Source organism: Rhea americana, unplaced genomic scaffold (assembly GCF_003343005.1).
Source record: "Rhea americana isolate MKP2758 unplaced genomic scaffold, rheAme1 scaffold_132, whole genome shotgun sequence".
Lineage (NCBI taxonomy): Eukaryota > Metazoa > Chordata > Aves > Rheiformes > Rheidae > Rhea > Rhea americana.
In genome coordinates, this window is record NW_028185395.1 from 1,776,195 (window position 1) to 1,804,110 (window position 27,916).

At 40.1% G+C, this 27,916-nt stretch overlaps 1 protein-coding gene across 1 annotated transcript; it reads right to left on the reverse strand.

The window, feature by feature from the left end:
• RRP1B (ribosomal RNA processing 1B) lies at positions 1-27,916 on the reverse strand. The gene is made up of 16 exons (XM_085297934.1): positions 27,717-27,916; positions 23,168-23,250; positions 22,186-22,243; positions 21,319-21,404; positions 20,190-20,251; positions 15,013-15,142; positions 13,466-13,530; positions 12,749-12,912; positions 12,048-12,139; positions 11,089-11,186; positions 10,241-10,260; positions 9,726-9,851; positions 8,188-8,942; positions 5,449-5,595; positions 4,606-4,672; positions 1-3,427 (listed from the first exon to the last, which is right to left on the reverse strand). Exons 1-16 carry the CDS (start codon positions 27,847-27,849, stop codon positions 3,237-3,239), a joined length of 2,277 nt encoding a protein of 758 aa, XP_085154060.1. The 5' UTR covers positions 27,850-27,916; the 3' UTR covers positions 1-3,236.

Below are 27,916 nucleotides of genomic sequence, written 5' to 3' on the forward strand. Positions count from 1 at the left end.
TCCACAAAGAAGATGGTTTATTGGACTAGATTAAATGATCTAATGTTTAGATGCCATATTTGTATTAACAATGCTGTTGCAGATGTACATAAAGTAACACATGGATTTTTTTCTGCCTGTAATTAAATCTAAGCACAGGAAATAAAAGACCAAAAAAAAAGACATTTGATGCTTTCCAAGTTACAAAGCTTTGACAGACTATAAAAGATTTTGCATACCCTTATTTTTAAATATAATGTTAACCTTTTTCTTTGCAAGGAAATGATCTTGTGCTTTTGAATTCTCTTGAAGCTATAAAGAATTAGAGCTGGGGAAGTACAAAGTTGATCAGATTAATAACAAAAATGCAGAGACACACCCATTACAAAACACTGTCCTTTAAAAGATATGCCACATCAACTCTACCCTTAATTTAACTCTGAACATGATCGGCAGCTACAGAGTTGTAATAAAATCATGAAAAAAAAACAAACAAGAAAACCTGTGAAGTGACATTAAACCAGTTAGATTAGCTTTACTTTTTTTCCTATAGATACTTCTCTCCTTACAGCACCATGATGTCTGTATACTAGGTATCCCAGATGTTGCATTTATTTCTCCTTTTTTGTCTTCAATGTTTATTGGAATTTTCAATACCCAAATGTCCTGGGTAATTTACTCAATTTATTCCAACAATGCAGATTAAACTGCATTGACAATGTTGGGTTTCTGTTTTTAATGTTGTCCTGAATGAAATTCCAGACACCACTGAAGACAATACACACTACTCATGCATATTTACAAAATATTCCATCAGGATCATGGCACAGACATAGTATTCATGAATCCTCAAAAGCAATCACATCACTAAAATTTTAGTTAAACACTGACTGCCATTTCTGCCTGCTCCATTTAGCACTGTGGGTGACAAAATATTTGGACAAGTAACAGATCAAAGGATCTAGAGCCAATTAAAAAAGATCCAGACAGCCATTTAAATACATTTCCATTGCAGGTTATTAAAAAACAAACAAACAAACAAAAAAAACCCCAAACCAACCCCACTGCATCCCTGATACTGGACTTCTCTATGCACACCAAATCCTCCTACTGATTGTTTGCGTCTATATCCTGGAGGAATACTGCATTTTCAACATAACGCATTAACAGCCATGCACATACAAATGCTTTTATGCATATTTCATGAGAAACTTCTTACCTACAATATAAGATAAACAGTACAACATATTGAACAGTCCTTGTTAAATCCTACTCACCATTTTGTCAGAAAAACCATTATGATAATATACAATGAGACTTTTTAAAAAAAATAACAGTAATTGCTCAAACAGCAAATATTACTAATTTTATCAGATGTATTCTCCAGAGTTCTTTACTGATCAGTCAAATCAATACAAACTGAAACAAAATCTACTGAAATTCAGTCCTTCATTTTGAATGAGCAATGATAACGGCAAAATTAATTTTTAACACTCTCATGGCAGTTAAGCAAGCCAAGGACTGTCGTGAACTCAGTAGAAGAACCGTCATGGATTAGAACTGAGCAACTGATACTAGTTAGCAATCTGCAAGCACACAAGTATTTTGAAGATGTTCTAGATGAACTATGAAGGAACAGTTTCAATCCAGTTGCTGATGGGGAGCTATTTGGCATAGCACAGTAGGTGAAGACTGGTAAAAATAACATGCAAGCATGTAAATATGTTACAGATTTTAATGTTGCTGAATGAGGCAGTTAAGTGTTTACCCATTATCATAAAAGAAGATAATGACATAGGCCTACTCCCTTTTATAGGATCCCAGAAGTAACCGGTGGGAAGCTTCATGAACAGCTTTGTTCTGGCACCAGGTTGCGCTTTCAGGCTGAGCTCTAATGTAGAGATCTGCTGCAAAGCCAATGTTTTATTGGCATAAGCAAGTCTCAAGTACCTCCTACACCATATCAGAAAAGATTTTGTTTACATCTGCTCTTCCCTTCCTCACTGTTCCCGCTTGGAATATATTAATGGTCTTTATAGCACATCTTGCTTCTTTGGTAAAGAAGCAAATTAAAAACAAACTATGCACAGCAGTAATAAAATATCCAAATAAAAACTTAATACAAGGAAGTGTTACAGAAAGAATTCTTCTGGTTTTACATCAAAAGCAAAATCAAGCTGTTTGGGCTGTGAAGTTTTACCCTGTATTTAGAGACACTGAAGCTTTCTGAGAGATGCACATCCTAACCAACGCTGAACTACACTGATCTAGCTCATTTTACTACAATCAGAGGTTCATTCAGAGGTGAATGAGATCTGAACTCTGGAAAATGTGATGATACCAGCTGCTTAAAAAAAAAAAGAAAAAAAAAAAGAAAAAAAAGGATTCTTGTGAGACCTTTAGGAAAACCAGCAAGGAGGAAAGGGCAAGGGCAAAAGACCTACTGGAAATATCAAAGATTTCCCCCATATGAGAGTGTAACTTCAGTTACAGTATAGAGAGCAAGCCAGCTTACATTTTAACAAGTGTAAGTCAGCTTTGGCACTTGCATTGCTAAGAATAATGTGGTGTGCACGTTCTCAACCAGCAGGCAACTAACCATGAACGTTTATTTGTATCAGTGATCACCTGAGCAGCTAGGCACTTCTTATCCCAGAAAATGTTTCCTTACTATCTGTAGAATTACCCAAGTTCAGCTGTGCTTAAACTGAGACACTAGGTAATCACTATTTTGAGAAGAGGAATAAACAGGATGCCAAGGGTGATGTGGGAAAAATGATGGGGTAAAGTTTTAAAATACATGAACAACTATTAAGTTTAAAATCTACGTTGTCTTCTTTCTTTTTAATATCCATGCTATGAAAGACAGTTAAACAGCATGAAGTGCAAGTTTTCATAAACTGGCTCAAAAAATCCCCAGAACAATCTAACCCTGAAAATTCTTTAATTAAATGAATAAGTCTTTTGAGAATGAAACGGACAGAGACCATACCTTTTGTGGACCAAACCTGAGCAGAGATTGGATTATGTTTCTTTTCTTTTGCTTCTTTTTTTTAGACAAAACAAGTATTTCAACATACAGCTGAAGTGGTGTCAAAATAGCAGTGTACCTGCTATAGTCAAAATACCAGGTCACAATCGGAACCTTGTATATACAATCCATATTAACTTAAAAAAATAAAAAAGTTCAAAATACCTCCAGAGAATATTCTAGGTTAGAGAAATGTCCTGTACAAAAGTAGGCCACTTCTGTTGGTTTAAAAGAAGTCCATAGCAGTTGGTCTCTTCTTAGCTGGCAGAGTAAACAGTTTTTTCATTTGAGGCTCTCCTGCTGGGGTACCTGCAGGTGACTTCAGCACTCCATGAGGGGGTTTCTGCTCAGGATTAAAAGCCACACGGGAAGGTCCTTGTGGGCTCACTAAGATACTTTTGTCAGTCTTTTTAAATTCTGTTGAAAAACAAGCAAACAAGTTAAAGAAATACAATTCCTGGAATAATTGGGCCCATCAGTGAATCGCGGAATTGCCCAAACTAGGAAATCTGCCTTGGATCTGTGTGCATCGCTAATGATCAGAAACCTAAAATATTGAGGAAGAATGGGTATGAGGTGGAAAAAACAAAACAAAACAAAAACAAACAAAAACAGAAAACAACCAACCAAAAACTCTCTCAGCACAGCCCCTTTGCAATTGGAGTCTGCTGCAACCACAGAGGCGGTGAATCATTCCCCTAGGTATCACAGACCACCAGAGACTCCTGGCCTGCTCCTCAGAAACAAGTGTTCTAGGTATCCTGAGCAGCAGCATCATACTTTCTTTTGAAAGATGATGATGAATAAGAAGCAGCTCTATTCTTATTGGTAAACACTATGGTTCTAGAGGCTCATGGTTATCAGCTCTGCTAGCACAGGGGTACTTTTGTTCTCTTTAAGTTATGTGTTATGTTAATGTAAGTACATACATATATCAAAAACCTGCTACTCTCTATTTGAATATGGCCTATAGCACACCTCAGAGAGAAAAAAATGACTAAATGTATAAAAAGTAAACAAATGCCTTGCTCCACAGCACAGAAGTTTAACAGGGAAACACTATCTGCATACACATGGGATCCAGAGTGGGACTGATATTTATTTACGCATTACTATCATAAATCAAAGGCAGTCAAGATAAAACTGGAATTTTACTATGATATCACCAGAGATTATCATCACATGTGACATCACTACATGGTCACTTTTATGGTGGGAAAGAGAACTGAGCAGTGAAGAATGTGAAATGCCCATTTCTCTAAAAGGCATCCTGTAGAACAAGAGGCACAGGATGGAGAGTTTGCAAACACAATGAAACAGAGCGACAATCCATAAGGCTCCATCTGTGAGTCAATAAAGCAAAATCTTGGAAGTGTGTAAATCTTGCTTTTGGAAAGAATGTCCTAAACTTCAGTGCCTCCCCTGGACTGGGGCTTGGGGGTGGTTTGTAAACTATATACAAATATCACGACAAAAAGAGGATCAGAATCATTCTGTTTTAGACAGATAGAGAGTACGAGTGTGTGTGAGTGTATACAGCTTCCCCCTTCCTCATGTTATGAGAGAGTGTGTGAAGACATGCAGATGTGACTCACCAGCAGTCATGTTTTTATTCAGGCCAAAGGTGACTTTTTTGGAGCCCGATGATTGCAACTTATTCAACTATGAAGTAAAATAAAGACAGTAAATAAAGTTAGATTTCTGCAGCAATGCTACAAGTTTTTACCCCATCAAAATTGATGTAAAGCAGCCTAACTTTCTCCATTTGATCTAGAAATCCCCTCCAAGCTTCTAGTGTTGACATACTGGCCCTTTCAAAAGGAAAGGCAGCATTGTCTTTCTAGCCAAAAGCAAACACATTCTATTTGTAGAGAAATCACATACAAAACGACTTTAGGAAAAATAACTTGACAACAACTAAGAAAATATTAGTGTATTAAATAACACTGGCCCCATTGCACTCATGCCTCAAAGTGCAAAGAGGGGTTGGAAAGGTATTATATGTTAGGAAAGTTTAGAAAAGGGGGTAGTCTTTTGAAAGCTCTATACTGTTACTTGTCTCCACAAATGGGAAGAAATGGAAGCTCAAACGTCCCTTAGCAGGGCTGAATCTTTTAATCCTTTCGTTTTTTTTTTTTTTTGTGAAATAAGCAGTTTCAGAATAGCGTCCCATCAACAAAAATGTATATTTAAAAGGAGGAGAGGGCGAGAGGAGATTTTAAAGATGTCTCCAGTTTATTTTCTGATATGCTGGAGGCATGTGTGACTGTTTTCAAGGAAGTGCAACAGCATTTCCAGTTTTACTTGTCTGTGTTAGGAGACTAGCAGAGAGTGAAAAAGAGAGCATGAGTGAGGCTATGCAGTCAGCTGCAGCAGAAAAGAGGTCAGCAGCCAGACTCTGCCCAAACCCACAACTGCCATCTAGGGGATCATATTACCTGCATGGAGGCCCTGGTGGAAGAGATGGTGCCTTTGGCTTTCCTGAAGAACACTGGCTTTGGTAAAGTTGATTTTTCAAATTTCACAAAATCACTCCCTGCTTTTGCTTTCTTTTTCTTTAATGGTAATAGAGTAGTGCTGGTTTCCTGTAAAGGAAGAAAGGAAAGAAATCTTCTCAGTACAAAGTACAGTAGCTAGCTACACATAGTACAACAAAGAAAGCTCAGAGCTTATCATCCATGGCTTCACCACAGCTGAGAACTAGCTGGTTCTCACATGTGCTAATCTCCATGGTTAAGTTTTAGGAATTCATTTTGCAATTAGCATGACTGAAATCACATATTTATTTTTCTTTCTATTTCAGCATATTTATTCCTGTCCTGGAATAGGAAGGCCTCGCAAAATAAGGAAGAAGGAGCTTGTAGAACATTGCATGGCCGATCAAGAGGGCAAACGGCGGTTTTTCTCCTGTGCATGAGGCTGCCTTATAATCACCCCAGCTCTCCTGCATGCAAGCGCTGATGTTTCTTTTCTTGCCTTTAGGCAAGATCTCTTCTGCAATACCTACAGATGGACAAGACAGGTAACAAATCCAGCTGTAGACTGGGAAGGAGACTTTTAAAAAGTTGCGAGAATATGAGGGCATACATATTCTTTCAATTTGAAAATCATGTCTACTTTAAATAAAACACAAGTCTTTTAGCTTCCTTAGCATAGCCTGAGTTCTGGAGACAAATGTGTAATAATGCTGAACATGTCTGATTTTAATCCTCCTCAATATCTAAAGCTAATTCTTTGGGTGGGTGTGTTGTCTTGTGAAATTCAGAACCAAGACAGGCCCCACATGTTTTCTGGACAAGAGACCAACAGTACGTAACTAAAACTAAGAAATAAAACAAACATATTATTTCTCAATCAATGAAAAATTAGCAAAGCCTAATTTTCTCCATATTTGTATCTTTAACCTCTAGCCTGCTCACTTTTTCCTACACTAATACTCTCATTCCCGTTCTGACTCCAATAACTTCCAGCTTTTTCTCCTTGTCCCCAACACACACGCATACACACAGACATGCACACAAATACACAGCTCCCTGGACTGGGCAAGAGGCAGCAAGTGCTGTGATGTCTTTGAAGCTGCACCTAGAAAGACTGGTCAATTAGGCTATGTGCTTACTGGCCAGCCAGTCAGTAGATAACTGTTGGGGTCACGCAGCAGCCCTTCTTCCCTCAGTGGCTACGCTAACTTGTGCCAGCAACTGATTTGCCACAAAGCTTGAAGGAACCTGATCTTGAATCTAACAAAGATCTTTGTAAAACTTGACTGGAACCAGCCAACAGGTTCAAACAGGGATGTGGGTGGCATAATCATGGTTTCTCAGAAAGAGAGCTTTTACAAATAAAGAAGAGATATGCAACATGGGATATTTGGTCAACAGGAGGCAAAACTAACAGTTCACACTTCAGAAGCTCTGTAGTGAGAAAAAGGCTATTTGCTTACTGGGGAGTGGGAAATGTTTCAGGTTTCTCCCTCTCAGTGCTTTATCATCAAAAATTAGAAAATGACAAAATTATTTTAATATCTCTGAGTAATGTTTCAGAATGCATTTTTCAGCCTTGGAGGATGGAGTGGTTGTATCAAGTTAATATAAGTCTGCACTACTTAATTAGTCAGCGTTTTAAACCTAAGTCAAACAGAGGTGAGTTGATTGGCTGCTTATATGCATATATTTTTGCTACCTGACTTTTCAGTCAGAGGAAGATTGAGATGTTTTGTACGCAGCACTTCATTTATGGTTTATGAAATTTCTTTCCACCAACCTGAAAATGTCAGCAAAACTTCCAAGAATAACTGATTCCCTAAACTTTTTACAGTAGTTACTTACACCAAAAACGTACAATTAAAAATTTCAGTGGCAGGAGAGTGAAGAACCCCTGCACTCTATCTCAGCCACTCTATCAAAATACACTGCGCAAAATATTTTCTGGATATGCAAATTGCTGAGCAAAACTAAGCTGCTGCTTCTCATTGCCAAGAAGAAAATGGTTATGGTAGGTAGGTAGAGGAAAAACATAAACTTGCTCCCAAACTTCAAGACATGTAGATTTATGAAAAACACTACAATCAGAGCTTCCTAACAGAAAAATGCTGTCCTTCTAAGAACTTGGAGCATTCATAAAAGGAGGATACAACCACTGAAGGTCACTATACCGTATTCTTTCTTCCCTCTTCACCCAACTACTTCCCCTCAGACAGCACTAATAGTTCCCTTATGATGGAGAAATGAGCTAATGAGAGAAAACGCTATTTAAATTAGAGAGTAATTTCACAAGACACTTATACTAATCTAAGTCTGCATTGCCGCTAAAAAGGAGCAGCTCATGGGAATCTTCTCATCCCATCCTTCCACCACATTCCCTTGTGAACACATACTGAGCTCAGAGACCTAATACAAATGAACAATTAAACCAGGAAAACAAGAAATCTACACCCTAACCACAGTTTCAGCTAAGTTCTTTTGGCTGAGCAGCTGGCACATGCACAGGACGGTGTAGAAATGTGGCTTTGGGCATGAATTTCTGGGGAGCTGAGAATCCATTTTTCTAGTGACAGTGCAGAATAACACCTGCACATAATCAGCTCATGAAGTCCCATACTTACAAAGCTAAAGCCAAATTTGAAAACTAATCTGGTAGTCCATAAGGAAAGCAGACAAAAATCAGATCTAACTACTTACCCCCTTTCTTTGTTTCTTGCATGCAGTCTCAAGATTTCCGTTGGCTTCGACAGAGCTTAGTATCTCTTCTATTTTTCTCTTCTTTTTTAGGGTTGTTGCTTTCTGGCTGGAGACCTTGGTCCCCTCTAAACCACCTAGTTTTGTTTTTTTCTTCAATTTGACTTTTCTGCAGGGTGCAGATTCAGAGTTTGCCTCTCCTGACAGGGTCCCCAGTAAGCTCTCCTTGTCAGATTTTACGTCAGTCTGCTGCAGTAGGGCATCACCATTCATTAAGACAGTCCCCAATTTCTGTTTCTTTTTCACACCGTTAGGAGTTAATGGTGTGACAGATGGGCTGGCATCCTCTGCCTCACTGCCATTAGCTGTTCCATTTTGACACACTGGCTTTACAGAAACATTTTGTGCTTTTGCATCCATTTTCTTCAACTGAATCTTTTTATTTTGTTCTGTGTCAGTCAGACCATCCTGCTCAGAGATACTACAATCGCCTCCGGCCTCAGTTGCTATGTTTCTGGTCACGTTTGCCTCATTTACTAGGGATTTCTTTTTCTTCATTCTCTTGCTATTTTCTGGCACCCTTCCCCAGTTGGAAACGTTAGATCCAGATGTTTCAGTTATCCCCTCCTCACAATTTCCATCAGCTGGGCTAGAATCAGCACTTGGACTATTCCTCTTTTTCCTTTTTTTTCTTTTCTTCCGAGGAACTGATGCCTCCTTTGCACTTGACGTTTCTTGTTCATCCTTCTCTGAATGCACTGCAAAAAGAACATGTAATGCAGATGCAAAAGACAAATATTTGCAGTGTTCGGTTCTATTCTAGCTTTTTTTTTTTTTTAAAAAAAGTAAATGTACCATTTTCCTACTATCAGCCAGTGCAACAGCTTTAGTACCACAGCTAGTAAGAACTCTGCATTCCCCCCAAAACCTTGGCCTAACTCGTGTTTTGCTTACCTTGTCGCAGCTGGTATCTAAGCCACTTACCCCCTGCAGTAGCCTTATTTTGTAGCAATACTGCTACAAAAAGCTATTCCTACCAACTTCTTAAGTCAATCAAAAGAGCAACTTAGGAGCTCAATAGTTTTGTGACATATTTTGGGTATCACTGGGTTCATGCCGTGTCAGTAAAAGCCACGATGCTAGATACCCTTACACTTGCTTCTCAGTAACTCTTTGAGTCACCTTTCCAGAAAGGCTCCCAAATTCTTATTTTGTAACAGCCACTCTATTTTAAAGGAGACTGACACATTTCTGTTTACCTAGAGCAAATGTAACTGCTTGATGGGGTAATGCAAACATCTGCTTCCAATTCTGCCTTTGACTGTCATTTCTGAGGCGATTCTTGCCTCAAAGTCAGTGATAAAATTCCCATCACTTTCAAAGAGACCTTAACACCACATTTAACCTTCACTGTTATGTGACACAAAGCAGTACATCCTGAATAACAGGTTATGCTTTCTTTAAAAGTTGACATCCGATACATTGCCAAATTACACAAGCGGTTGCAGACCACCTCTCTTGAAAGACTGGTCTTGTCTTACCTTCTACTTTTTCCAACTTGTTTTTCTCTAAAGGCTTGACAGATTTTTTCTTTCGCCTTCCCCTACTAAATGTATCATCATCTTCATCTGTAGAAACATCTTCAGGAATATCTTGGGGGAAGATTCCTGTTGAGGAGAAAGAATAGAATATCTGAAAACCAACCATATTTTCTATGTTGCTGTTCATATATGGCACAACTCCCAGAAAAAAAAAAAACAACTCCCTTTTCAACCCAGTAGAAACTAATATGAGTAATTCCTATTTTTGAGTAAAAGCAATTATCTCTCATTTAAGGGCAAAATACAGGGTAGCTTGAATTTTGAAGGGAATCTGACCGTCCTCAAAAAACATGCAAGATGTGTCTTAATGAGGTTTGGAAAAAAGCTCCCAATATCCTTAAAACACATGTTAAAAGAACAAACAACAAAAGATTTGTAATACACATCGTAAGCAGAGCATTATCTATCCTCTAACAGAAAGAAACTATTGTGTCTGTATGCTGCTCAGTCCTTACCTTCCGCTAAGTCCTGGAACCTGGAGGTAAGGCAGGAGAGAGAAAAGAAAAAAATAAAACAGTATTACTGCGTTAGAACCAATCATAACACTAGAAGCACAGTCCTGTACTACTTATACTTTTGCTAAAATAGGAACAATACATTTTACGCAGGAAGTTATAAGAAGTTCAATCCAGGAGAAAGCTGCCTCAAAAACCTCAGTCCAAACCACTAGAATAGACTTGAGAAGAGAGCAGTTTAACACTTTACCATATCTGCAACTTGCACCCCACACAGCCTAAGGCTGCATCCTGAGGTACAAATCTACCCACTACAGAGGTACCTGAGCTAGCTGCAGTATCTAGTATCAGTAAGCTACCAATAGTATCACAGGCTAAAGATACCATATGCACCCTATCCAGGGCTGCGAGATAAGTTTGCCCCAATGTCTCCTGTACTTGAGCTAGCTAGCAGTCATTATGCACCACATAGTTCCTTGCTCCTGCGGAAGGCAGCAAGCATAGCTCGCCTGTTGAAGATGTAGAAATTGCTTTATTTTTAAACATTTGTAAGTTGATAGGACAAAATGGTTCTCAGCGTATGGAACAAAACTAAAATTGGCATTGTTTCTAGAATTCCACAGAAGTTACCCCTATCACATCTGTAAACATCTGGGATAGACAGCTTGTTCTCACAGGGAATACTTACTTTTAAGCAAACATACTGGACAGATAATATTTGGAACAGGACCAGAAAGCTTCTCTCAAACTTCCTGACATTACCAGGACAAGAGAGAGCGAGCAGAAAATGAAGTCAAAGCTGTTTAGGACAAGCCAGCACATGCAAGGTGTATTTCAAAAGAACTCACTTTTTGACCAGCTTGTACAGACGCTTTCTGTTAAAGGCAGGTGTATCTTTCTTGCTTGCCAATTCAAAGAGTTTGTCAGCAAGAGCTTTATAATCAAACTGTTGGAGGAAAGTATGATATGGCTTTTCTTAGTTAGCTTATCATGCAAGATAATGCAATGCAACCGATTTTATAAATATCCCAAGTAGCATATGTATTTTGATAATTTTACTTCCTTTAAACCCGACATACTTGCTTTCTGCCAGAACTTACATCCCTTTAACACACATTTACTGACTTCTACAGACGATTACTTCATTTAACAGAACAATGGGCTTCAGTATCACTTTTCCAAACATTCGTAGCTTGAACTGTAATTCACCAGAGAAGCCAGCCAACATCAAATCTCCTCCAAATATTTACTTAAATGTCAAATTTAAATATATCATGACCTAATTCTTGCTTAGAAGCTATACAAGAAACACGAAGCATATCTGCTTGAATATGTTTGCTCAGTGGATCTTTCAAAAAAACAATCCACTGCACTGTTAAGTGAATCCAGAAGATAAGTTACAATGTGTTGCCTTCTCTCTTATGCATGCCATCAACCAGTACTTTTGCTGTTATTGTGAAGAAAACTTATGCTGACTGCTGGCCACTGAGAGCATGATTTGGCTTTTATCATACATTTTTGAACTTCTTGAAATAGGAAGGGATGGGTCGGGGGGGGAAATAAATGGTATAGGGGAAGAAAGAAGAAATCAGAAATCAGAATTTAGACAGGAATTTATTTTCTTATAAACTACTCACAAGAAACATATCACATAAATATCACATTATAAGAAGGCAGAAGTTTCACTACGATATTTCATAGTTTTATTTATCTTATTGTCTGATTAACACCACTTATTTCTGTATCTCACCAAAGGGACAGAAAAAAGGAAGAGAGAGAACACCATTAGCAAAGAAAAGCCACCAACCTGAAGGACAGGCCCAATACCGTCATCAGCATTTTCATAAACATCCTCCGAATTTTCAGAGCTCTGTGCCGATTTTCTTGATGAACTTCTGTCTATTATAAAAAGAAAAGAGACTAATTTTAATGTTGAGTTCACAAGAACAGAGATCACACTATTCTCTAATAGACAGAACATCAAGTACGTTTTTCTTTATGCTATCTCTGGAGGCTAATTTATGCCATAATTAAACTGAGAACAATTTTCAGGGCTGTTATACAATACACAACGGCCGCATTATCTGGGGGTCTCCGAAATAACTGTGTCTGTGCCAGAGTATATCAGGATTCATACCCCTCCCAGCCAGCCCATTTTTCTACTCTGTCAGGAAGCCAAAAACACGTGCTTTTTAAAGTCCTGGATATCTGAGACCAAAAGCCAAACCGGTTTATCTAACACTGCTACAGAAAGCAGATATTGTCTAGTTTTATACAGACCACTATGATTTCTGTAACACATTCTTCTGAACTTGCTTTGTGTGAACACACTTGAGGGGGAAAAGGAAAAAACATAATTGTTCCTAAACTAACTTGAACATGCGCTTTGCTAGTTCAAAGCAGAAACTTTTTTTTCTTTTTTAAAAAGAGAACAGATTTTGAATCCCGCCCAACAGAAACAAAGATATTTAAAAAGACCCTGTTCATTTTCTATTAGTTCCTCCTCACCTTTTGTTTTAAGCACTTCTTCATTTCCCTGTTCATCTTCTTCAGACAGATCCTCCTCATCACTGCTGCTACGCAATTCTTTCATTAGATCCTCAATGGCATAGGGTGACTGATCCACAATGACCTCAAAGATACCACTGGCTACAGCGTGCATCACGCGATGACTGTATTATAGGAGAACGGGGATGAGAGTGGAAAGGAAGAAACATATACATCTTCCCTCTTCACAATTAATAACTGGGTGTCTCAGGACACAGGGAAAGAAGGAAGGAAGGGGAAGAGTATCTAGTTTTCCAGATGAGGAAAGTGAACTTGTTACTTTCTAAACAACAGTCCTTTAAATCTAAATAATCACTGCTGAGCAGTGGTTCTGCCCAGGTTCCCCTCTTACATTTCACTGTGTTTATAGGCTGCTCTGAATTACAGCTGAAATAACAGAGACATTGACTAGCTCAGCTGTTCTGTATGTGTTAAAAAAATAGAGACTAAATCAACAGAGGTTAACAAGATTCTTATAAGTCTACAAAATTTATCTACAGCTTTGATAAACAAAAGTTATCTTCAATGATTGTTCAGACAGAGGAAGTGGGAGGTTCTAAGAACTACATTATGATATTGTACTATGGCTTTTCTTTTAAAATCCATTTATTGTCACATGGAGAGGTATATGCAAAACTTCTTAATTCTTAAGAATATTTACCCTTTCACTAAACTTACTCCTTTGATTTGGAAGCAATTTTGCAGAAAGGTTCAATGAACTTTAGATTCTGGTCAGCTGTGAGCTGTATGATTAGAAAGAAAAAAAAAACAGTGAGTATTACAAGTCCACTCAAATTCCTTGAAGATTTGGTATAAGGGGATCTTCTCAAAGAAGTTACATCAACATCTTGCAGCATGCTGTCTCATTCCAGCTGATCTAAGTATCCAGTGACTTCTGCTTACCACTCTTACTACATCTTCCAGATCTTCCCTAGAAACTTTATAAAAATTCTGACTGTTTTGCAAAATTTAATTTCCTGAGTAAAGAAATATAATGAGACTTCTTATCTCAGAAATGGAAAAGCGAGGCAGAGAAAGCTTAAATAATGTGGTACTCTTTCACAGTGAAGGCCTGTTGCACAGACATGGATAAGACCTGAGTTCCTCTTAATCTGCCAACTTGGAACAAAACATTGTCAGCTATAGTAGTACTAAAGATCCTTTCCTAAACTCAACTTATGAGCATAAGCTAGGATTTCAAAGTAGTCTGGGGCACTAAATTCCCTGGAATGCTCTGAGTGGCTTAGCTGCAGCATAAAACTTCTATTACCACAGGGCTGCACAAGCTATCAGAGTTCCATGTAAGCACATTTCTTTTGTGCAAATATCTTCCCTCCCACAAAAAAAATGCAGGGCACGACCACTTGCAATAATGACTGCAAAGAATGTAAATGCAAAATTGCCAACAGCTCCTGCTAGAAATTTCATCAATTGCTAGGAGATGTGTTGGCAGTCCCACTCTCAGAAACAGCTGGAGAGAAGCAGACGCCTGCATCTAATGTGCGAGCTCACTCTAGTGGAGTAACAGAAGAAATACACCCTGGAAGAAACATTGACAGCTACAGTAACAGGCTATCAGTTGCTGCAAAACTCTGCAGCACTCTAAGGTCAGCCAAAATTAAGGGCAACTGCTTAATGGAAACAGATAGCAATCCAAAATAGAAGACGACAAATGGCACCAAGATCTTCATATCCGTAAAATAAATACCTGAATGAAGGGTAACTTGCTCAGAGCACAGATATGAAGCAACAATGAACAGATACTGAAAACTCTGAAAGCTTGCTTACTTCCTCTATTTTAGAATCAGTCAAGAGCAGCCCTGATGTCATTTTTTTTAAAGAAAAAAAAAAAGCCACCCACAAAAGCAAAGACTGGCAAACATGTTCACCAAGGGAAAAAGAGTCTGAGCCCTTTATTGAAGCAAACAAATGAGAATGATAAAACCTTTTTCTATTTCCAACCTCAATTTCAATCAGCATACCTGTACTCACGGCCTCATGGGAAAATATCTCACTGTCTAAGCTAAGACACGCACTTAAAAAGCGGACACAGTGTCACAGAAATGAAAGCACAAATTGCAGTAAGTCACTTTCTTCATGTTTAGATAAAGTTAAGCTATATTTAAAACTGTTAAACATACATGATGTAAAAATTGAGTTCCTTCCAAAATGATGCATGCCACATCTAACATTAATCAGCAGAGAATTATAATGTGTGTTCTAACCTCCTTTGCACCGACTTTAGACAATTCACCCAGGTAGATATCAATGAAATGGAACTTTATCCCACTGGGAGTGTTGCTGTCTGGGTCCATAACTTCTTTCATCAGCAGTTCCAGAAATGGTTCAATCAGACTGAAAAAAAAAAAGGCAAATTTTTCAGTTCAATTGCTCAGGCTCTGTTTGCTTTAAAAAAAGAGTCAAGCCATTCATAGTTTTACCAGTTCTTTAAGATGGCTGTTCACCACCCATAAGAAATAAATAGAAGGTTGACAAACTCATCTACCAATTTTCACATCTTAAAAAAAAATATCCATCCGCAGCCAGAACTCCCCATAGCCTAGATTACTTTGTAATACCAGACAAGCCACTCACAACATCTTCTTAAACTAAGTTGAAGTTGCATGGTTTTAAAATTCACACTTAATTTGTACTGAACTTAACTGCGCCATATAGTTGACAGGTAGGCAAAAGGCTTTTACCATTCAAGTAGAGCATTCCTGAAGACATAGCTGTCCCATTTACCCTGATTGGCAGCACCCCTCCACCCTCCCATTTTAAAACATTATTTTCTTTTTGGCACACATCCAGCAGTGAAGTTACAATGTCAATCCTTCTCAAATTCACTTCAACTATGCAGATTTTACCTTTGTCAAAGCACGTTACCCACTGTCCCACAGAACAGAGCAGGTACGTTGAAGAATGTATTGAAGGCTAAGCCAGGAGTATAAAAATCAGCATTCCAGTAGCTCAAGCTGAAAGTGACTGAGTCATGCAAACTTAGCATGACTAGAGTTCTGTTCAGTAACTCCTTGTTCACCAATATATCCCTTTGCTGGAACCATGTGGCTCAAAGAGAAATACTCTCATTGCTGCATCTAATGTCCTGCAAGTCTAAGCAGCATATGCAACATTTTTTTTTTTCCTGAGAACTACCCTTACCATCTTTCAGGAAAGCAAAGCTTTGCGTATTCCTCACTTCCTCCCCTTACAGTCTGCAAGTGCTCTTGTAATATTGTCCAGAACCAAAAAGTTACCATTCAAACACTTTAATTAAAAGACTTAAATATCTTCAAAAGTTTAAAAGCAGAACAAGCTTAGAAATAGTACCAGAGCTCTAGACAGAGCAACAAGACTGCAGTTACTTTCTATTTGACAGGATGCAGAAGAGATGCAAACAAAACCACTGACATACAACTAAGAGGAAGACAGTTTACCCTGAAGGAGCATCTCCAATTCTGTCTTATTAGAATACACATCATCATGATTAACCATAGTAAAATACCAAAGTCAAAATTGAACAGAAAAAAAAGCAACACAACCACAAAAAATTACAGAATCACACAGAACTACAGAATGGTTGAGGTTGAAAGGGACCTCTGGAGATCAACTTGTCCAAAACGTGCACGGTCACCTAAAGCATGTTGCGTAGGATCATGTCCAGGCAGGTTCTGAGTACTTCCAGAGAAGGAGACTCCATAGCTTCTCCGGGCAACCTCTGCCAGTGCTCTGTCACTCTCACAGTAAAGAAGTTCTTCATTATATTCAGATGGAACTTCCTGTGTTTCAGTTTGTGCCCATTGCCTCTTGTCCTGCTGCTGGGCATCACGGAAAATAGTTCAGCCTCATCCTCTTGACACCATCCCTTAAGGTATTTGCAGACACTGATACAATCCCCTCTCATTTTTCTCTTCTCCAGGCTAAACAGGCCCAGCTCTTGCAGCCTTTTCTCATGAGAGAGATGCTCCAGTCCTCTTAATCATCTTCATAGCCCTGTGCTGGACTCTCTCCAGTAGCTCCATGTCTCTCTTGTACCAAGGAGCCCAGAATTGGACACCAGACTCCAGCTGTGGCCTCACCATGACTGAGTAGAGAGGCAGGATCACCTCCTTTCACCTGCTAGCAATGTTCTTCCTAATGCACCCCAGGATAACACTGGCCTTCCTGCCCACAAAGCTGGCTCAGGGTTAACTTGTCCATCAGAACTCCCAGGTCTTTCTCTACAGAGCTGCTTTCCAGCAGGTCAGCCCCCAGCCTGTACTGGTGCATGGGGTTATTCCTTCTGAGGTGCAGGAACGTGCACTTGCCTTTGCTGAACTTCACAAGGTTCCTCTCTGCTCAACTCTGAGCCTGTCCAGGTCTCTCTGAATGACAGCACAGCCTTCGGTGGATCAGACACTCCTCCCAGTTGGGTATCATCCRTGAACTCGCTGAGGAGGCACTCTGTCCCTTCATCCAGGTCACTGATGAACAAACTGAACAAGACTGGCCCCAGCACTGACCCTTGGGGGACATCACTAGCTACARGCCTCCCGCTAGACTCTGTGTCGCTGAGCACAACCCTCTGAGCTCTGCCTTTCAGCCRGTTCTCAGTCCACCTCACTGTCCAYTCATCTAACCCACACTTCCTRAGCTTGCCTAGGAGGATGTTATGGGAGACAGCGCCAAAAGCCTTGCTGAAGTCAAGGTACAGAACATCCACTCCTCTTCCCTCATCTGCCCTGCCAGTCACTCCATCATAGAAAGCTCTCAGACTGGTTAAGCTTGATTTTTCCCTTGGTGGATCCATGCTGACAATGCCTGATCACCTTCTTTTTCTCCACATGCTTGGATATGACATCCAGGGTGAGCTGTTCCATCACCTTTTGAGGGGTGGAGGTGAGGCTGACTGGCCTGTAGCTGCCTGGGTCCTCCTTCTTGCTCGTTTTGAAGACTGGAGTGACATTGGCTTTCTTCCAGTGCTCAGGTACCTCTCCAGGTCTCCACAACCTTTCCAAGATGGACTGCCAACAACATCTGCCAGCTCCCTCAGTACCCGCGGGTGCATCCCATCAGGGCCCGTGGATTTGTGGGTGTCAAGTTTGTTTCAGGGATTCTTAACTGGGCCCTCCTCCACCAAAGGAAAGTCTTCCTTTCTCCAGACTTTCTCTCTTGTCTCCAGAGTCTGAGGTTCCTGAGGGCTGGCCTTAGAAGTAAAGACTGATGTGAGGAAGGCATTCAGTAACTCTGCCTTCTCTGTATCCTTTGTCACCAGGGCCCCCACTCCATTCAGCAGCGAGCCCACTTTCCCAACTCTTCCTTTTGCTACTTGTGTATTTGAAGAATCCCTTCTTGTTGTCCTTGACATCCCTTGCCAGAGTTAATTCCAAGTGGGCCTTAGCCTTCCTCGCTGCATCCCTGCATACTCTGACAATGCTCCCATATTCCTCCCAAGTGGCCTGTCCCATCTTCCATATTCTGTGTACTTCCTTCTTCTGTTTGAGTTTTGCCAGGAACTCCTTGCTCACCCAGCAGGTCTCCTGCTCCCTTTGTTGGACTTCTTTTTTCTTGGGATGTACTGCTCTTGAGCTTGGAGGAAGTGATGTTTGAATATTAACCAGCTCTCTTGGACCGACCCTTCCTTCTATGCCCTAAACGATGGAATTCCTCCAAGTAGGTCCCTGAAGAGGCCAAAGTTTGCTCTCCTGAAGTCCAAGGATGTGATGCTGTTTATTATCCTGCTTCCTCTATGCAGGATCCTGAACTCCACTATTTTGTGGTCACTGCAGCCAAGGCTGCTCCCAACCTTCACATCTGCCACCAGTCCCTCTTTGTAGGTTAGTACAAGGTCCAGCAGCACACCTCTCCTCATTGCTGCCTCCGCCACCTGTGTCAAGAAGTTATCAGCAACGCTCTGCAGGAGCCTCCTGGACAGTTTGTGCCGAGTTGTGTAGTCCTTCCAGCAAACATCAGGGTGGCTGAAGTCCCCAGTGAGAACCAAGGCCTGTGATTCCTACTTCCAGCTGTCTGTAGAAGGCCTCATCGACTTAACACCCGCACCATTGTCACCCATGTTAGTCTGCCCTTTAATCCTTACCACTAAGCTCTCAACTTGCTCTTCACTCACCCCTAGGCAGAGCTCAGTACATTCCATTTGCTCCCTCACATTAACAGCAACTCCATCACCTCACCTTCTTGGCCTGTCTTTCCTAAAAAGCACTTAGCCACCCACGATAGTATTCCAGTCATGTGAGCTATTCCACTATCCCTGTAACTGCAATAAGATCATGGCCCTGCCACTGCACACAGATCTCTAATTCTTCCTGTTTATTCCCCATGCTACATATATTGGTGTACAGGCATTTCAGAGAGGTAATTGAGCATGCAGGTTTCCCAGGAGGGGTGCAAGAGGATCCTCCACAGTCATGTTCCATACACACTTGCCTGGCTGCATGCACCTGTTGGAGGCATCCTGATTTGAACTGCATTTTGCTGACTACTCTGTCTCTGTAACTTCTCTCTTCCTTCATCTTTCCTACCTTAAAGGCCTCTTTACCAGGCTGGCCAACCTCCCATGCTCATAGAAACCAAAACCTGTTGCCAACACCACAGGTGCAGCCAGTTGTTAACTTGGAAAAGCTATCTACTCTTTCTCCTATCCTTCCCCCTCACTGGCAGGATTTAGGAGAAAATGAGCTGGAGTCCCAGACCCTTTATTATCATCATCCCTGGAGCTCTGAAATCCTGTTTGACAGTTTCAACCTAGCCCTTGGTACCACACGGAAGAGCAGCAGCAAAGGTCCTACATGTGGACAGGCCACGGCAGTCCTGGCTATCTCGTATACATCTCGCATTCACGCCCCTGTCAGGCAACAAACCTCTTTATACAAGAGGTCAGGTTGGCAGATCAGTGTCTCTGTCCCCTACAGCAAAGAGTCACCCACCATAATATTTCCTTTTCTGTATGTTCTGGGATGCAGATTTGCTGTCTAAGCTGTCTACAGATGATATACCACTGTTAGCTCTCCTAGTTAAGTCACTAAGATCTGGCAGTCCCCATTACACATTTGGAGATCTCAGATTTCAAGACTCCTTGGAATACCACATTATAAGCTCCCATGTTCAGGTTGTGCAAAAATTGCTTTCTCAAATTCCTTACTGAGAAACACATGCTTCATTACTTAGGTGAATGTAAGAGTTACCAACTGCAATGTATAATTAATTTAATAAAGTGTAACATCTGCTTTCTTTTTCAAGAAAGCAGCATAAGTGATGATCCAGAAAGCAAATAAACCTTCATGTTAAAATTTCTTGACAGCACCATCCATGGGAAAAAAAGGGCATATTAAATGAAAAAATATTTAATAAAGGCAAATTGTGCAGCTTCTTTATGGTGCAATTACATTCAAAAAAATCTACTTACCTTTCATCCCATTTATTTTTTTTCAGCACTTCGAAGGATTGCCTCAAGATCATACGGATTAGCTGCAAATACAAAAATGTTATAAAAGTTCATAAAAACAGATAAAAGTTACTGTGACTGTAACATTAATATATTCCTTACTAAAGATCTTTGTAGCACAAGATAGAAAGTTCCTTACATCAATTTTTTTGACAGACTTGTTCTTCTGCCTGATATGACAGACACTGCGAAGCTCAAAAGACAATGTGCTATTATCATATCCTAAGTCAAGTAAAATCAATGACCATCTCTATTATACAGCTTTGTCCCCAATTTCTTCATTAAGTGCTCCCAAACACACAAAAATCACAATTTAAAGAAACTGTAAACAACACCTGACAGATAACAATCATTTGCCTAAACAAACTGAAACTTTCACTAAGAGACAGTCATACATAAAATAGCTGCATTAAATTGACTCACAAAACACTTCACTTTTTGAAATACTTGGTTTCTTCCAATACTGAGAAACAAAACACAGCAGTGAATGTACCTGCAATTAACTTCTTTTAAAGAAAAAGATTAACTTGAACTTGTAATTTAAAAAGGCAGGCCTTCTAAGAGTTCTCTCTCATTGGTTTTACTATCTTTTTTGATGTAGTGTTTCCTATAGGAAGGATTCTGAAAGCTGAGTGTACTACAGCGGATCTTAAGTGGAGAAGTGTTCTGGTTCTGTTGACAATTACTTTATATGAGAGCTACCAAAAAGCTTGCAAACAATCTGATCTAAATAACTGATGATGATGACACAGTATTTATATCAGCAAGGATATTTATGCATGAAATCAGCTTCTTTTCCAAGTTTTCCCTATGGAAAACAATACCACTATGGTATGAAGCAAGGCAAACAAAAACAAACAAAAAGAATCACTTGCAGCATGACAAACTAATGAATTTCAGACTTGTGATGGTGAGTGAAAACCTTTAAAACAAGTATGTCTTGCAATGTGTCTTGAAGATAGTTACGTGCCTTTTGTTACAATATATATAAACACATGTACAGACAAAACTGCCTTCCAGCCCACCACCATTATTTATACAATACAAGAAAAGATCAAAAAAAAAGGGGGGAGGGGGGAGTTAGTATTACCATATAGTACTTATCAAGACGCAGACTATCTATCCCATTCCATTCACGGTTTATAGTTTGCCAGAAGGCCTGAATGAACAGGTGTTCTGTAAGAGAACCAAAAAGCAAAGCAAAACAAAAGTCATGACCAAATCTGCATGCCTCACACAAAACTTTCTTTTGCTAATCTAAAAGGACCTCAGGAAAATGTCAGCTTGGAAAAGAGCCACATTTCCCTAATGCATTTTGCCTAGGGACTGGGTTACAGGTATGGGAAGACATGCTTGAGATAGTTGCAAGGGAAGGCTAGTTAGATCTCAGAACAAAGCAGACTGCTAGCTGCAAAACCAAACATAATTACAGGGACAGTTGTAATAACACAAATCATCAAGACTAAGCTTTGTATGTATTTTGTATTACACCTTCACAAAGTAGAGCATGACATCAGTTCTGCACTGATTTCACCCGTGCTAGTTTTGGCATTGATTAAGCACTACATTTGAAGCACGATTTGAATACCACAAGCTTAACACCTAAAGAAACAAGGTTGTTTTTGAGTAAGAAGTAGACAGAACAAATAGAACTAGGATCTAGATCGAGATTGGGAAAGTAAGGGGACAAGTTTGCTTTGCCATCCACTCTGCAAAGCCTGAGCTTTATCATACTGGAGATGCAATCCTTACAACAACCAGAAACAAACTGTATCTGAACCAAAGCCTAGATGCTTCATTTAATGCAATCACATGTATTGGTTCAACAATAAGCAAAACAAAACCCCAAAGAATCACCCATATCTGTCTGTCTCTATTCTGGCCCTGTGACAGCAGACTCAAAACCTCCAACCCTAAAAGTTTGTTGAGAAAAAACAGATAACGAAGTAGTACTTACGAGCCTCTGTATTCTGAATTACATGGATAAGCTGTGAAATATTATTTGCTAGTTCCTCCTAAATGCAAACAAATATAGTTAGTATAGCATGTTTCAGAGCTTGGTCTCCTCAACAAACATACAACCAAAAGCAATAAATATGAAAATGAGGAAACATCTCCTAAAATTGAAATTATTATCTGAACAGTTGCTTTAGTACTGTAGCAAACCTTCCACTAGAATTAAGTTAGTTGGAAGATTCAAGTATATCAAGCCCTGTTCACTTACCTCTGCACAAATCATCTTTTTGATGGCAGAATAAAAATAAATTATGTAGAGAATAACCCCACGTATTTGAATTTACAAATGAGGTAAAACTTCAGTGGTACTATTTACATATTGCTTATTTATATGTAGAGCTCGCTTTGGTTTTAATGAGATAAACCTTGTTCAAGCAAATGGACAAACAATTTGAAAACGGATTAAGTGAGGTTACTAAGATTTGGAAAAGTGCTGTACTCTAGAACTTGTATCTTTTGAAGTACAATGACAAACTGGGAGAGAGCAAAAAGTTAGTAGTAAACGAAGCACTACAAAACTCTGTCCTGATGAAGAAAAGAAAGTGAAAAACTTTCAGAGTCGGCTAACGAAATGAGCATACGTTGCAGCTGCAGTTAAGGGCAATGTGCTATTATTACTTCTGTGCCACCAAAACAATGTGGAAAACAATGTATATTTCAGTCCTGGTTTTGGAAGGTAAATGTCTCATCCTTCCTTTGAAAGACAAATTCCAAACACCAGGCCATTGAGGCTTCTGCTCCTGTGGTGAGGATCACTGAGTTACAGTCACATATCTCATGCATGCCATATCCAAGTGTCAGGGAAAAAGAAAAGAAGAATTAGACCAAGACTCACTAATGTCTTTTTCATTATTTTAAATTACTATGCCCTCTCAGTATATTCTGGAAGAGACTCACTCAGGCAAATATAAAACCAATTATACCTGTAGCAGAGGTTTATCCTGCATCCACATACAGTAGAACAGTCCCTTCCATATTTTTAGCAGTTCTTCCTGGCTGAAGCCACCTATGGTGCAGAAGAAGTCTGAATAAAAAGAAAAATTCCACATTTCCAGCAACACATTTTCAACTAGTTCTCTCCAATTCCTGCTCTCCTCTCGGTTTTGTTTTACTCTCTTCGGCTGTGAGAAGACTAACCAGAAGGCGACTCTGCATAGCTCAGTGATCCCATCCTTTTAAGCATCTATGCTGTATCACAAGTAACAAAGGTTTTGAAGAAATCACAGATGAGGTGAACACTAGGCAATTCCAATAAATCTCTGCCAGCTCAGCCTTGTTCCCTCTGACATATTTTTAGCACCAAGTCAGAGCATTATTTTTAATGAGGGCAACATATCTAGTTTTACAAGACAGGCCATATGCAACCTTGGGATAGTAACTGATTTAACGATGCCTTCTCCCTTCCCCCCACCTTTTTTTTTGGCGGGGGGGGGGGGGTGGCGTGTCTCACTTTACTGCTACTCTTGTTCTTTACTAGGGCATCTTCTGACAATATAAAACTTCTGACAATGAATTAATTTCATTTTGTATTAAATTAAAATGCAAAATCAAAGAGTCTACACATCTGTAATGGAAATATTCTCATTACTGTCACACTTGAGATACAGTATCACCTCAATTTTAACAGCAAATATCTTTTTTAGTATTAAAAATGTAAGAATTCCATTCTTGTCAAAAATTATACATTAGAGAAGGAAAGAACTACATGGAAAAAAAAAGTTTTATTATCAGTGGCAGCTGCTCAAGAATGTTTTAAAGACTAGAGTATTAACGACGCCAAATACAGTTCTGAGAAGTAAAATTATAGCAGGATATAAAATAGCCACAATAATCTACTAAAGCTATTTTCAAACAATGGCCTGTTGAGTACTTTAAAGTAGTTTCAAGAAAATCATTTAAAAAAGGTAATTGTCTTCAGTAAGCTGAAATTTGCTCCAAGATCAGAGGTCTGCCAATGAAAGAAAAAAAAAAGATCAAGTACTAAGTCTAAATTGAGTACCTCCTTCTGGGGCTAAGTCACTTGCAAGCAATTTTCACTACTTCATCACTCTATACTCAGACAAAAAAAAATGTAAACATATGTCGTTTTAACATCTTACAGTCATGCTTAGTTAAAAAAAATGGAAGAAAAACTGGCTAAAGGAAATATGCAAAATGCTACATAGGAAGTAATACGTCCTTTAAGTATTAATTTTAACATTACTAATAAATCTAAGTTGAATTTAATATTAAATATTAAGCAGATTTGATTCACTAATATTTATTGAAATATGAGAATGAATAAAAAATTATTAACAGCTATATGTGCAACACATGTAGAGGAGGGCTTAACTTTCATATACAGCATAACTCTATAGAGGAATCAAGCATTAGGCTCATGTCCAGAAGATGCCAGCTGCTGTCTATAAAGATGTCTGAAGAGGATTTGTTGTCTAGGGAATATAGACTTCCACAGGTTCATTTTTCATACAATGGGGGCTTAAATAAAATAAAATAAAATAAAATCATTTCCTGGGCAGCCCTTTGTCCAATTGGCAAAGGACACTGATCTAATGTTCTAGGGTAAACTTCTTATCCTAATCACTCAAAAAGTATTTTCAAGACTTTATTTTCCTTTTTTCCCTATTTTCTACACCCTGCTGCCACCACCCACACCAAGCAAATAATAATCATTCAAGTGAGGTTATTTTAGAAACTGAACTTATTATATTAGTAACCATATCGTGCAAAACTGAAGGTCCTCTTTAGCTCAAAGCTACCTTGAGAAAGATACTGATTTTAACACTTGGATTGTGACTCTGTTCCTATCTGGAGCCAATGAAGGCTTGTACCAGCAATGTGACAACCAACCACTGAAGACATGCTATGCTAATGCAAGTCTTCTTATCACTCATTTGGGAATTATGCTATTTTGACATTGCTATAGTTAAAACCGCTGCAGCTTTTCCTGCTCTAGATAATCTCCAATGGGCAGATCTACAATGGCTCATTTCAGTGGAAATAACAATCTTTATGGATCTAGGCCCAAGTAAATGCAGCCCCTTCAGAGAGAAAAATACCTAACAATTTTTCCTACTTTATGAAAGCCCTTCAGTTACTATTCTCTCACCAATATTTACTAATGCCTTAATAAAGATAGAAGAAAATGTGACTTTCCACTTTTCAGCACAGTACAGCTTCTCTTTCAAGGTAAGGATTTTAAGAAAAATGAGCTAAAAAGGAAAAAAAAAGAAAAAGGAACAAATTAAGTAATAGTATACTCATCCAAGTTCATCTGCACACACAATGGTTTCAGAGCTTCAGTAGTTTTACACTTTCTGGAGGATGTAACTTTCTGCTTAAAATCAAGAAGGCTTTAGCTCTTCAAAGAAGTTTCCCTAACATGATCCATAATGCAAATTTAGCACAGACCATACTGAACAGGTAGGAAGAATGCCTACCAAGGGCCATGAAAAATTTCACTGAGATGGATGTCAGTGATAACTTTTGAAAGAACAGGCGGAGTTATCGTGTTTTTGACTGTTCACATTAATTTGGGAGCCTCACCTCTGGCAGAATGCTGCATAGAAATAAGTCTGCTAAGTCAAATATTACTTCCAAAAAAAAAAAAAAAAAGCCTCTCCTGAACATAAGGCTTCTTTATCAAGTCCAAAGAATTTAACCATTGTTCTAATAATATTAGTTTGAATTCTACACAAAAGCAAACAAATTTAGGAGCACTGCAAATTAATCACCCTGGTTTCCTACACATTTGCATTTCATGGTGAGCAGACTCCCATATGCAAAAGGTTCTAACTGACAATTTCCCTGGGGTGGTTTCCCCAATTCGTTAGGGCATTAGCTTACACTACAACTTTTTCTCTCAGTTAGGATACCTATAAAGGGACTCTGCTCACTACCTGGCAGATTACTTCCACAAAATTACAGGAATCTGTACTTGCGCTTTACAATGAGATGCACAGAGCACTACTGAATACACAAAAGCCACACCCCTCTTAGGAAGTTTCCAGAGCCAAAAATAGCTGGAAGCTCAGAAAATGCTTGGGATGATTATGATGTACATTTTACTGGTTCTTACTATTTCCTACACATCCCCTAGATTTATAGTTACTGTCAGAAATAGATAATGGGCTAACTGACCCTCTGGCCTGAGCCAGTACAGCTATTTTAATGTACGTTTGCCCCTACCAAATGTGGCTGAGATCAACCAATGAGTCAAATGTTACCTGAAAAGGAAAGATGGAATAGGGAGAAAGCAACCTATAGCCCCCAGCAGCCTTACAAGGAATTAACTTGGGTTTGAGCAGGCTTCCAGTCCAGTTTAGTTCTTGGGGTGTCAGGCTGGCTTTCTCAAACTAATGGAGTGTGTACATGTACATCTCAGTACCACATTCCCAAATACTGTGGGAAGATTTACTAGGCCAGACAGAGTGTTCTGCAAATGCATACAACCAGTTCAACTCCCATATTGCATCCAGTTTGCAACACGGTGAGCTGAAGAATGCAAACCAGAAAGCTCAATCTCTTGGACATCTCCATGCAGTGCTCCCTATCACTGTGAAAGGAGAGTTTACTGATCTGGACCCATGCATTCATACAGAGCTTTGACTGACCTTGTAAGCCTGCTACTGGAGGCTTTCTAATGTGCAGAGTTTTTCAGACTAGCAAGGCCAAGGCCAGCAAGTCTAGCTAGACCCAAGCTGTCCCAGGTCTAAGGCAGTAGCACAGAGCTATGTGAAAGCTAATAAACCCTGTCATAATAAAGCTGTCAATACCAGGGATATGGAGGTAACAGATAACCCAGATAATCTTAACAAATAACTGAATTTCTTGCAATTAAACAGCCACTGAAACCTTTCTGAGCTTTCCCCAATTCCCTGCAATGCTCTTGAAGCTTGGCTACAAAACCAACAAGTCACTGCCTCACCCCACTCCAAGCATCAGGACTGTTTCAACCCGGATCGGCTCACTGCATTTACACCCTGTTCCCGTGAACGAGCGGCCTTGAGCTGCGTCGCTCCGCTCCCGGCAACGCGCACGCCGCCACCAGCACTACCAACCCCACCCCCCCGCCCCCGCCCGCCCGCCAAGGCGGTCCTGCTCGGGCCCGCCCGCGGCCACCGGGGGGAAACCGCGTGTGCGAGGCCCTGAACGTCCCCGCTCCGCTCGCGGAAAACGCCTGCCGTGATAAAATACACACCTAAAAGTTAAACATAAATAAATAAATAAATACGAAGACTGGCGGCACTGTGTTGAGGAACCAGACCCCGGAAGGCAGGAGGCAGCGTCCGGCCCTCCCTCCACACGTGCTTCCCGCTCCCCCCATGCCGGCAAGTTTCCGACAGGCGCCGCTTCCCCTGCAGCACCGCCGGCACCGGGCAGCGGCAGCGGCCCCGGCTCCGCCCCCGCTCCCCACCGCCCGAAGGCCGGGCCGGGCCGAGCCGGGCCCGCCGCCCGCAGGCCGGGCCCTACCGGCCGGGCGCTGCGTCCGGACGCTGATGTAGCTCCTCAGCTTCTTCACGGCGCGGTCGCGGATGCGCTTCTCGTTGGCGGCCAGGCGCTGCGCGAACTGTATCTCGGGCGCCTGCAGCGCGGCGGGAGCCATGGTCCCCGCGCCCCGCCGAGACGCAGGCGGACGCGGCGGCCGCCTCCCCTCCCCGCCCCTCCCGCCA